Source organism: Poecilia reticulata, linkage group LG18 (assembly GCF_000633615.1).
Source record: "Poecilia reticulata strain Guanapo linkage group LG18, Guppy_female_1.0+MT, whole genome shotgun sequence".
Classification (NCBI taxonomy): domain Eukaryota; kingdom Metazoa; phylum Chordata; class Actinopteri; order Cyprinodontiformes; family Poeciliidae; genus Poecilia; species Poecilia reticulata.
Window position 1 is genome coordinate 16,671,547 of NC_024348.1, and position 12,901 is coordinate 16,684,447.

Sequence of the window (12,901 nt, forward strand, 5' to 3'; positions counted from 1 at the left end):
GTCATTTATATAATTTAAACTTTGTTCAAAACAAATTGAAGTTGTTCCACAACTGCAAACCCACAAAGACGTAAGACGTTTAAAATGGCAGGCGAGTCGAGCCCGTCGTGAAAGACTATTCAGAGAAAAGTCATTATTGGCAACAAGCAACATAGTGGTGGCACCATCATGGTGTGGGAACGCTTTTCATCAGCAGGACCAGTGAAGTCGGTCAGAGTTGATAAGAAGATGACAAACCTCTTGAGAGGCTGCAGAAGACTGAAGATGGGGACATAGATTCACCGCTCAGCAGGGCAAAGAGCCTAAAGACACAGGCAGAGCAACGATGCTACCTTGTTGCTACAATGCATTGTTTTGGAATATTCAAATGAAATAATATCCTAGACCAAGTTCAGACAATCACCATCCTAAAGAAGACTGGTCAAAAATGTTGGTGGTCTAAATACGAAAGGAACTACAGAGTTTTAATTGCAAAAATAAAGTAAGAACCCAATGACAAATATTGAAGTTTGTGACAAAATGCAAAGAAGTCCAAGGTATATTAAAAAGTTTTACGTATCTTCAGTGCCAGTGATGTTTACTGTTCAGTAAACAGTAAACATGACTGTTTACTGAACAGTAATGTTCAGTAAACTTGTCATTAATAACAAGTTTTAGCCATTTATTGAACTCCTTGTTTTCATGACAAACCTTTTAGTTCATCTGCTATTACAACAGAAAAAATTATTTTTTATATATTTTTTTTATTTTGTCAAAAATTTACAATAATCCAGTTAAAGGCGCTGAATACATGCAACATGCAAATGTTTGCAGGGAAAACCGAATGTTTAGGATCATAAAGGAATAAATTACTTCCATCGGGCCTGTTTGAAGGCTGTTAACATTGTGGGTTTTGTAGTTTTGTCATAGCATAACAACACTCTTAATTGCTCAATCAGAACTACAACAAATGGAAGAAACGAGTGTTGCCAGAAGATTAAAAAAGAAAAGAAAAGCGATGATGGATCTATGATGGAGCTAATGTAACATATAATTTAAAACATCCTACAACAAATCTGGATATATTTAAGACTTTTTAGGGCCTAATGTTGAGGAGATTAAATGTTAGACTTTTTAATACCCTGCAGAAGCCTGGATTTTCTCCCCCCCCCCCATCAGGACTGCAAATAGGTTATTAGCCCGGTTTGTCCTCTTGTTCATCAAATCAAGTCAGGCCTCTCCGATGGCCATGTGCCTCTTAATCAACACGCTGACACGTGGAAAACGCTAAATCTGAATGGATCGGTAAAATTAGCCTCAGTATTAATAGCCTATCAAGCTTCTGGATGCAGCAGCTGCTACGGAAAAAAAATAAATAAATAACCTCTTTGCCAAAGCGCTGGAAGCAAGCTGGCTGTCTGTCCTGTAGGGATTTGAAGACAAAGTGTGTGTGTGTGTGTGTGTGTGTGCGTGCATGTACGCGTGTGTGCACGTGCATAAACATTTGTCCAGCGTTGGGAATCCGTCCACCAGCTCTGCCTGTGACCCCGGAAGCCAGAATCTAACTAGCCAAGCTAAAGTACCAACACATTTGGGCACCCTCCTTGACAAGCAAACAACACCCCCGCCCCTAACCCCCACAAATCCTTTTTTTTTTTTTTTTTTATGTTAGCTGCTGAGGGGGAAGCTTAAATATTAGGACTTATCTGCTCTCGACAGCTGTGATAAGTTTCAACTTTCTCATTTGTAGCTGGCGCTTCAGTTCTGTTTGTTTGTGGGAAGCCAAATATCTCTCAGAAAAGCTGCGGCGGAGAGAGCTACGTGGCCGTTTGCGCTCGCTTCCCCTCTGATATAAATTCAACAGTCAGATAAAAAGAATCTATGGCTTCGCCATGGATCTGCCTCCAAATCATTAGTCTACATCAAAGTTGCTGGGAGACTGAAGAGGTTAAGAAGCGCTTGAGGGGCACACTGCTGCACCCTTTGAACAGCCATCTCTGCCAGACCTACAACACATTAACTTCTTTAACCCAATTAGGAGAGGGTGATAATGAACTCACCATGGGAGCGCTCTCTGTTATGCCTGGGCTTTACACAGCATGGGGTTGTGGAATATAAATCAACAAATTACATCTAACCACAAAAAAAAAAAAAGGAGAAAATCTTTAACACTTTGGCTGCACATATCTTAGACTTTTTCCTAGTCAGTCACGGGAGGGACGATCAATGTTTCAGCTGGGATACCACTTATTCTAAAATCAATTACCAATCCTCAAAGGAGACCACTTCAAACACTACGCCGCCCAATGACTTGATCTTGTTTGCAACAAGCCGCATATCGATCTTGGTTTGACAAATTAATACTGACGTAGGTGTTCTACAACAGCCAAGCTGGTGTCAAATGCCAGATAATTACTGGTAATAAACAACCGGCGGGAAAATGCGACTGAGGGGGAAGTCAGAGCAACATGACATCGTTTGAGTGGCCAACGTGGGTTTACTGGTGGCTCCTCGAGTTTCTAAAAATAGACCCGGGGAGGAATTGGCTGCTCTAATATGACAATTCTGCAACTTTGGTCCCGCATCAAATCAAGTCTACTAGACTATCACGTGTGCACAAACTAAGTACACCCTAAAACATCTTCGTTAGCATAACTGCATCTCATTAGTACGTTGTAGATGTAGAGAAAAGAGTTGGCTCCTTTAAGTCAAGCGTGAAAACATTATTTACTCCAGCGCCCAATAGAGATCAAAGTTCACTTTATCGGTTAGTTTTGTCTCTTAGTGTTTTTGTTTTTTAACTGTTTATGTGATTAAATGTTGTATACATTTAATATATTTATTGATTTGTTGCAATTTTCTGCGCCTCTGTCGTTTTGTTTTTCTGCAAAGCACTTGGATTTAAAGTGTGCCTTAATGAAATAAACTTGTCGACTCTAAACACCAAAATTTAGTCCAGTGTGTGTATCTGTCTCCACCGGCGGCGCTTGCCAATACAACCACTTTTGATTAAATGTTCTCCAACAGCATTCCGTCAAAGAGCTGAGAAACTAATCATGGCAGCAAAAGGCGCTGCTGGATCCGACAGGCTTCTCCTCTCCACTGATCAGGAGATTGAGACATTTGTTGGTGCTTTTCTGCGCGTGTGTGTGTCCGCCCAGCTGTGACCAAATTCATCACTTTGGGCACGGACCCTGCCCTCCATTACACATCAGTGGACGACATTTGCAGGAGGGGGAAAAATAATGACTTAATTTCAGAGATTTGTGCGAAGGTTGGAATCTGGGTCACTTGTCTTCTTTTTTTTACATTTGCAGCACAAATCCTGATGATTCCCAAAGAGCCAGAGTCACAGACAGCCAAGTCATTTATTCATCAAAGGATTAGAGATATTTTGTCAAATGTGCCTATTTTTTTATTTTTTTCAGTTTCCATGGACACCGTTAACATTTAGGATTCACAGTGGTAAAAGTACACTTTTTTAATTCTAAGGTATTACCAATTAGAACATTTCTAAACAGTCCATATCGTTCTAAAAAAGGAACATGAATCTGGACACGCCTGTGTGGTAGAACACTAGCGACCCGCTTCATGCTTAAACAATCCGCACATTAAGTAGTTAAAACGCAGGGCAATTTTTGAGAGAAAAAGAAAATTGTTAGCAGCTGGAAAAGGTTTGAGATAACTCTAAACAGACAGACAGAGCTTCATATAATGGCTAACGTCAAAGCACATTAATGTGTCAGAATATGCAAACACCAGAGGTGAATCAAACTGAAAAAATGAGGAAAGACTTGCTCTTTGCTATTCAAAGACACTTTCCATTCAACAAGTCTGAATCATAGCTGATTTGTCACAAAGAACTGGCAAAAAACATTTATAGATGTGCAAAGCTGGTAGAGAAATAATATATAGGACTTGAAATTAATTGCAGAAAATAAATAGCTCAACAATGTATGTGGGTTCTGAATACAAATGCACCAAACTTCAGATTTCTATTTGTAAAATATCTAAAAAAAAAATTTAAAATCACCCATCCTTTTATAATTATGCTTCATTATGTTGCCATTTCAGTATTGGCCACAACAATGTTCACCAACCTGCAGCTCCCTGGACTTTCCACAGTTGCTCTTTAAATTTTGGCTAGAAACTACAACTAATATTTTTAAACTTATAACAAATCCTTGTGTTAGCAGTTTTTCTTTTTTCTTTTCATGGATTAATTGCATTTAATTCCCACAACAGAATGACACTAAATATACCAGTAATATTGTTTAAGATCATTTTTTCATGTATCGGTTTTGAAAATGTGTTTGAACAAATAACAACATTACCTCAAAGTAAACATATGTATTCACTTTTAGCATTAGCTTTTTTTTTTTACCTGTAAATTTAAATAAAATGGTGGTTCTTTAAAAAACAATGTCAACAAATTTATGGTAGAAATTTATCAAAAAAATGATAAGTTGTCTTTTTTCAATAGGTCATGTAACGTCTATGGGTTTAAACTAATTTTATTTAGCTAATAATTTAAATCGTTCTTTATCAGATTAAATGCCAAGAAAGTAATACTGAACTTTGTCATGGGGAAAGGATACTTTTGCAAAACACAGCACGCTGAAAAAGAACTCCATACATTTAAAAATTCAAAGAACTTCTAAACGACTATAAGTTTTGCAGAGGGGAAATCCAACTTGTTAAGATCATTTAACCTTCCATTTCCTCTGTAAGAGCAAATGTTAATGCCGTGCATAAACTATGCCCCATAAAACCTCAATGAACTGAAGCAACTTGTAAAGAGACGGCCAATATCCCATCAAACAAAGTGAGAGGCTGATAAGGTCATATAGAAGGTAAATACATCATGTAGTATACTTATTTGTACATACACAGTAGTAGCTCGTTAAGTTTTCCTTTTAGGTGAAATTTAGGAACCAAAATTATTATGTTTTTTAATGTCATGATGCATAAACTCTAAGAACTAAAAGAGGGTGTGTGTTGGGAATGCACAATATGTAAGTGTATTGTTATTGCAGTATCAGCGCGTGCATTATTAATGCTGCTCAGGACCGGAATGCAGTAATTGTTGGACTAATGTATTTCCAGTGTCATGAATTCATGCTTGAATGGAAATTTAATATTCTGCCTGTTGGTTGGAGCCTCACTGCAGTAGAAGCTCACAGCTGACAGAGAGCACAAGGTCCAAGATGCTAAACGTCACAAAGAGAAACAAAAGAAGTGACCAATACGACCACTGAATTATTTACTAAAACTATGTGCAAGAAATAAAATTGATTGTTATTCTGGCTACTGAGGCGAGAAGGTATTCAGCTTTTTTTTCCACAAGGAAGGAAGAAAAGAAGGTAAAGCATTAGGAAAGAAGGTGGAAGACAGTGACTAATGGATGTATATAAGACAGGATGAACATAAGGAAGGATATAAGAGAGCCAAAAGGGAAATAGAGACAAGGAAGAAAGAAAGAGCACAAAAATAGATAAGACATCTTTTTCTATACTTATCCAGATTTGGAAAATAAAAAACCCACTAACAAAAAAAAATATTGGATATTTTCCAGGAACCCTCTAAACAATGAAACCCCCCCCCCCCCGATATTGTCTGCGGGAGGTACCTCCTGTCCAGTGAGGAAGACCAGAACGTCGCCCTCTTCTTCCTCGCACATGTGGATCTGGATCACGGTGCGGATGGCCGCCTCCAGGTAGTCTCGCTCGGGCTCCGGTGTGTAGAAAATCTCCACGGGGTGCGTGCGTCCAGGGATGGTTAACAGCGGGCAGTTGTCAAAGTACACTTGGAACTTCCCGGCGTCCAGCGTCGCGCTCATGACGATGACCTGAGCAGAAAACGGAACGCGGCAGGTTGTCGGCGAGGCGCACGGCGTCCATGCGAAGAATCAAAGCAACGAGTTTGTGCAATCACGGGTCCGAGCATTCAAGAGGAAATGTTTTTTCGTTGTCTTGCCAATTATGCGTTAGGACAAGTTCTAAAGCAGACAAGGGTGGAATTAAAGTCATGATTAATGTGTCTGCGTCCTTCTGCGGCATGAATGATGCAACAAATTTTAATTTTAAAACAGAACCCTGGCGCAAACCGAATACAGAGTCCATAATGTACACTTGGGCATTGCAATCCAAGTAACTGACCTGCAAAGATCTATGGCAGACCCTGTTCCTGTTGCTAGGTACACGGTGTTCTTAAACACAAGCCATTAGACTGTGTGCATTAGGATTCTGATGGGGAAGCACGTCTCCCATTTTCAATCTCTAATATTTTCAGGGGCCAGCGTCTCTGCATTTCGCTTTACGCTCTGCAAGAGATCCTAATTGCTCTTAATCAAGGCAAATTAAACTTTCAAATTTGGTGAGCGATAGGGATGAAGGAGATAAGGGGAGTGGGTGGATGATCATTCCCAATAACCTAGAGCTCATTTAACAGTCTGCGAACAACAATCTAACCTTTGATTTCACTCTGACAAACAACTAGTCATTATCCATCTGCTTTATGAAAATTATATCTGGCACACGCTAGGCCATAAAACTTCTGCCTGCCTTTACGATCGTCCCATCGATGCCGACGGTTGCCGTTTTCCTCCTGGTTGATCGGCTGAAAAGGGATTCTAGGAGCGATCTGTGCTGCTACTGCGGTGCAGAAGAAAATGGGTGTTCCTGAGTCTAACAGCAGCATTTCTCTTTCCACAACATGGAGACTCGGTCAGAAAAATGCAGCAACAAGAAAAAAGGGACAGAGGCGAGAAATAAATCCTCTCCTTCTCTGAATTCATCCTTGGAGGGGAAGTCATATTTAGGGCTGAAATGTAGTTTTACGAGAGATAAACTCATAATATTTGCGGGAAAACAAAAGGTTACGTCTGTGAAATAAATCTGCAAGTGGTAAAAAAAAAGCAAAAAAAAAAAAAAACAACTGCAGCACCTGATCCTGAAATTACATCCTAAAAATAAAACAGAGAGTAAAGGGAAAACTCAGGAGATTTCTGTGAGTCGGTTCCTACCTTGAGGTCAGACCTCTGGCGCACTACTTCCTTGAGAACACCCATGAGGATGTCGGTGGCTAATGTGCGTTCGTGGGCCTCGTCCAGAATGATGACACCATAGCGCTCCAGCAGGGGATCGTTCATAGCCTCCCGCAGCAACATTCCATCTGTCATGTACCTGAGCGAGAAGAGGATACGGTGCCAACACCAACTATGCAGTACGCTGATTCTTTATCATCGTCTACGGCTACAATATCTGATAAAACCTGCTTAAAATAAAGAAAGAAAAAAAGAGAGAGATTTCAGACCTATTTATAGTTACCCCTACCTTAGACACAGAGATAGAATAAGTAATATACAGACTTCTAAACTTCTAAAATAAAATAAAAAATAACAACCGATAACATCAACTCTAATTTTACTAAACACTTAAAAAGCAGTTGGTTGGGTAACGACGGCCACATTTCAAGATGTCACTTGACACTGAAATATTTCAGTCTCTTATAAAATGAACATATCAATATAGGGCTGCATAGCAAATAATCTTAACATTAATATTCCAAGTTAACCTTTGAACACTGTATTTTCATTCATTAAACTTTTCAACAACGATATATAAAATAACAACAGTACAGGTATGTGTATTTGTGCACATACTCAAACATGAGTTTGGATCCTCACTTTTTTCTGTTAAAGTTACAATTTAACAAAAACAAAAAACAAAAAAATGTATTGCAGAAAATCCATTTGCTTCAATTTTAAATGAGCTCAGTTCTAAAAGTTTTACAGTTTTTCCACAGGTCCCAAGGTTTAATGTGGCTAACTCCAGTTAGGTGATGATAAATGGACAGAAGGATATCAGGGTACCTGAGAAGGAGACACTCAGTTGTCTATCAGTGAGCTGATAGTAAAAACTAAGACTGAATGCACTGAATGGGATTAGAAACATTTTCTTGTTATGTTTTCCTCCAACGAAATGTTGGAGGAAACTTTTAAACTGGCACGCAAACTCGTCGTCTGATAGATGACTGCGTGGGTTAATGTGCGGGCTTATTGTTTGGTCGTGTAAATAATGTTAACAAATCACATTTAGATCAGACAAATTCATAAAATGTAGCAACAGTTAATAAATATAGTTTACACATGGGTTATGATTATAGATTAGAGTCACAGATAGTCTCCAGATTTACCTTTAATTTTGCACTCATCCGAACATTCAGGCTGTCTTTAAATGCGTAGACAGTATAGATTTTATATTTTGTACTTTTATATTTTGTCAAAACAAGCACCCAATTTTAAAAACAAAGCCAGCTAATAATTAAAGCTTAGAACAATCCGTTACTTAATAAGTTAGTCACCATAAAAATCGTCGTCGTCATCAAAAGCAGCCATATTTTCATGCCCTGGTGAAATTTTTATGTAATAACTACTTACTTTAACACAGTTTTGGCAGAGCTGCAGTCCTCAAACCTGATGGAGTAGCCCACCTCTTGACCCAGGACGACATCCATCTCATCCGACACCCTCTGGGCGACGCTCATTGCCGCCACCCTCCTGGGCTGGGTGCAGGCCACCGCTCTCCTGGGCCCCTGCAGCGAACGCACCATGTCGACACACCACTGTGGGATCTGCAGGACAGGAGAAGAGTCTGATTTTGTTAATCAACAGGGTAATGTACCACTGCACACCTGTTTGGTTAATTGGTTTAAATCACTCATATATATATCTATATATTATTTGCATACATATATCAATGGTTTAAATGCACATATTGCTTTGAAAAGGAAGATTCTAATGTCATTACTGGGAGTTTCACAGTTTTCCATTCTAATTTCGTTTTGAGAACTACAAATTACATGAAAAAATTTTTTTTATTCTTTGCCCAAAATATTAAAAGTTTTCTTTTTCAACAAGAAAATGCATAGCGATTCCAGTTAGATGCTGATTTCTTGCTTAATCGTTTTTTGTTTTTTTTTACAATTGGGATTTTAGATATAAATAAGTTTTAAAATTGTATTGACTTAAGTAGCAGGTAGGTCCCTAAAAAGTCAAATCAACAGAATGCAATAAATCCAATTTATTTTTTCCAATCTATCTAAGTAAGTATTTGTATTTGGGGGGGAAAAAAAAAGTTAATTTCCTCAACTTTCATGCATCAGTAAACTGCATAAAACGTACCCAAATATTCACAGCACAGATTTTTAAGCATCATCAGTGCAGAACGCATCGACACACTTAAACCACTCCACTTTGCAGGATCGTTTATATTCATCTCAGGATGAGGCAGAGACTCAGTGATTTACTCTAATCTTCTCCTGCAAATTTAAAAAAAGAAAAAAAAAAGGAAAAAAAAACCACACACACACGCACACACAGCCTGGCTGCTTGCTTAAACCACTTAAGATTTAACTGGTAAGTTTAGCTAACTGGGAATCAAATCATAAAACAACCCAATGAAAATACATGAATCATTCATGGTATCGATATATTTTTATGATAACATTAAAGCAATTTTAACCGCCCAGAGTCAGGCTCTAAATTTACTGTGACATACTTGGGCCAGTTCATTAAAAGTCTGGTTTACGGGGGCGGGAGGGGCAACTGATGGGTGCTGCATTTCAAAAAATTTTTGCGTGCCCCCGTGTCTCTACCTGCGTGGTTTTTCCAGAGCCCGTCTCTCCGACCAGCACGAACGACTGGTTCCGCATCAGGATGTCCGTAAAGACGTCTCTGTACTCCCAGACCGGAAGCCGCAGCCGCTTCTGTAGGATCTCATGGTAGCGCGGCGTGTGGGGCAGGTTGGTGAAGGGGTTCGTCTGCTGCTGAACGGGAGGTCGATTCGCGAAACTCCAACTGGCTGCGGCCGTTGCGACAGGGTCACCGCCTGACATCACGTCTCGGCCCCTGTTGCGGTTCCGATCCCGGTTCCTGTCACGATCACGGTCTCTGTCGCGCCTTGAACAGGAAGGAGAATGAAGTTAGGATTTAATAAAACGCCGCAGTCGAAAGGAAACACTTCAGCTTCTATTTAGGCCAACGGTGAGGGGGAAAAAAAAAAAAAGAAAACCTGTGGACAAATGTTAACCATGTCAAGCTCTTCTTTTGTAAAAAATACTATGAAAAGGTTACTGAACATTCTTTTTCACACTGGCAAATAGATGTCTAATCAAGTATAGCATGCAAAGGTCATGAATAAACTAATTGCTCGGAGCATTTTTCCTGTTACAAAAAGACCTATTTATCAGCTTCAGCGCACAAATTTGAAACTTTTACATTGTCAAAAAAGCTATTAAGTGCTTTGTGTTGCCTTTATATTACAACACTAAAAAAAAATCCCATAACTGTCCCGAAGAGAGCTGATAAGACTCATTGGGTATGTTCAAACAATGCATGCAAAAGGTCACCTCTAACTAAAATGTAAATCCTTCACCTCTTCAAATTAATTGGTCAGTTATTGACGCGCTATTCACATTTTTGTTGTTCGTAACAGTTTTTCTCTGGATGGGGAATTTTTTTTTTACATTTATCAAGTCATGATAACTCCATCCATACCCACTTATCCTTGCAGGGTGACCAAACAGTCGTGTTTTTGGACAGCAGAAGGAAGCTGGAGTACCCAGAAAGATCCCAAGCATGTACAGGGAGAACATGCAACCTCTATGTAAAAAGACCCTTGTTAAGGATCATTCTCTACGCTTTTAAAAAATATTGCATTACCTCTTCAGCATTTCAAGTTCTGCAGGAGCCTGCAAATGATCAATTTCTTAATTCGTGTGTGTTGAACCAGGAAAACATCAAAAATAATGGTGTTTGTCATTTTTATCTGTTCAAAAATAACCTTTGCATGCACTATTTTTGGAGAAATTACCCTGGTGAATATGTAAGTCATTGTAGATGTAAAATAAAAAAGGGTCAAACACTACTTTCTCACTAAAATGCCCCTTTTATTACAGTTTTATATTATTGGTGGGTTTGATTGTTTTTTTCTATTCTGTTGGGGTTATTTCTTCTATCCTTCACAACAAGAATGGGATATGAGTTACTCTTATATTAAAAGACACTTGCTGTATTGGCCAAGTTTAGTCAGTGGGCCTTTGGTGGCTCTATAAGTGATGGCATTACAATAGAAGTAAAGCATGTCGTAAACAGTTTCCATTCTTCAAAGAATGTAATTCATCACTAAAACTCAAACTATACATTTTTAAAACATCAATCTGTGTTGGTGGGCCAAATTGCTACCATTTGTAAATTACAGTCAAGGTGCAGCACAAAATCATCACAAGATCTGCAAATGGTAACCAGTTTGCACTTCGAATAACCGATTCTAGTTTCAATCAGGTATGGTCACTGAAGGTCATTCTAAAACATGAGAATGTATCCACATAATGAAGAAACACTGTTGGAACAAAGTTACACTCTCCAATCAGCACAAATATTAAAAAAAAAAAAACACTATAAGAAAATCCCACAACTGTTCCAAGACTCATTGGAAATGTGTCTTATGGATACTCTCTAAAAGCAGCGTTTCCCTAAAATATTTTCCTCTAAAAAGTGAAGCAAAACTTTGACCCTGAGTTCAGTTTAGAGGCAAAACACTGTTCAGAAAATATTTTTAAAATGGCTAAACACTTAACATTTTTTCTGAACTTCTTAAATAAAAATGGACATCTAGCCAGGTGCCTGTGGACACTGTGAGGAAAAAAGGGTCATGCATTTATTAAAACATGGGAAGTCTGTTCCAGAATGACCTTTCTACTTTGGCTTTAGCTAGCCTAGCATGCTAACACTACTGGCAAAATACTCCACTAGTGTATTTTCTATTCTGTTTTCTGTTTTCTAAACACTGCAAGCTACCTTGAGCGCCTTCCTGACATATACCCGAAATACTAAACCCTGTAATTGTTCCAGCTCGCTGTAACTTCATGTTTATCTGTGAAACACTGACAGTGTTAGCTTACAACAATAACAAGCTGCAATCAATCCCAGTAGTTTAACGCTTAAGCTAAAAGGCTCGAGGAACATATAACAAAAAAATACATATTTTAACTTGAAGAATAATCGTACTCTAATGCCAAAAAATGAGGTATGCACATGCTGAGACTTGTTTTTGTCCAAAATAATAGCGAATCAATCCATTTAGAGTTTGACCAAACGCTTAAACCCCGGCTAACACGGCAACCGGAAACTCCTACCTCATAATTATTCCCGATGATCAAGAAAACAAACCCGAAAGCTGCTATTCTCTCTGAAAATCACTGTAGAAGAATTCCAGAACGTCTTAAATTCAATATGAGGGATGATTGCTTTGAAAGTCTAGGTCAAAGCAGATGCTCCACAGCAGCTGGATGCGGAGGAGGATACAGATGATGCAGGAGGGTTGCGACTACAGCGGAGTCAGCAGAGGCGAGCCAAGGCTTGAGGAGGCCTCGAGCAGGATTAGGCCCCCCGTAAAATGTCTTTATAATAAAGGAACCAAGCAAAGAAAGAATTTGTTGTTTTTTCTTGTTGTAAAAGTAAATTAATTTTTTTTTTAAATCTCAACAGAAACACACCAAAAATACTGCAGTAACCAACTCTTTAACATTTTCTGAGCTGGTTTATTTTTTCCATTGAATAAAAGTTTAATTTGTTGTTTTATTCACATCTTCTAACCACAGCCTTTGCAGAATACAATGACTTCTGATTAAGTTGAATTAATTTTGAGTCCCACAGCAATACTGTAATCGTTTATAGTTATCTGGGCAACCAATTGCAATTAAAGAGACCATAGGGTGAAGGAGGCAACAGTGGTAAGAATTTGTCCAGTGACCAATGGGTTTCTGGTTCGAGTTCCCTGTCTGTTGTTGTGTTCTTGGGCAAAACACTTCAGAGGTCACCTCACTTCTGTCAGACAGACCTGGCAACAACGTGAATGGG

General features: G+C 38.8%; 1 protein-coding gene across 1 annotated transcript in view; it reads right to left on the bottom strand.

Moving 5' to 3' along the window:
- Window positions 1-12,382, bottom strand: part of dhx15 (DEAH (Asp-Glu-Ala-His) box helicase 15) — a 32,497-nt gene extending 20,115 nt beyond the window's left edge. The window contains exons 1-5 of the mRNA XM_008435819.2: window positions 12,178-12,382; window positions 9,637-9,940; window positions 8,420-8,613; window positions 7,004-7,163; window positions 5,609-5,827 (exon numbers count right to left, since the gene is read on the bottom strand). Coding sequence (XP_008434041.1) covers window positions 5,609-5,827; window positions 7,004-7,163; window positions 8,420-8,613; window positions 9,637-9,940; window positions 12,178-12,182 — 882 coding nt within the window. The 5' untranslated portion in view covers window positions 12,183-12,382. The remainder of the gene's footprint in view (window positions 1-5,608; window positions 5,828-7,003; window positions 7,164-8,419; window positions 8,614-9,636; window positions 9,941-12,177) is intronic.
- Between the last annotated feature and the right edge of the window lie 519 nt (window positions 12,383-12,901).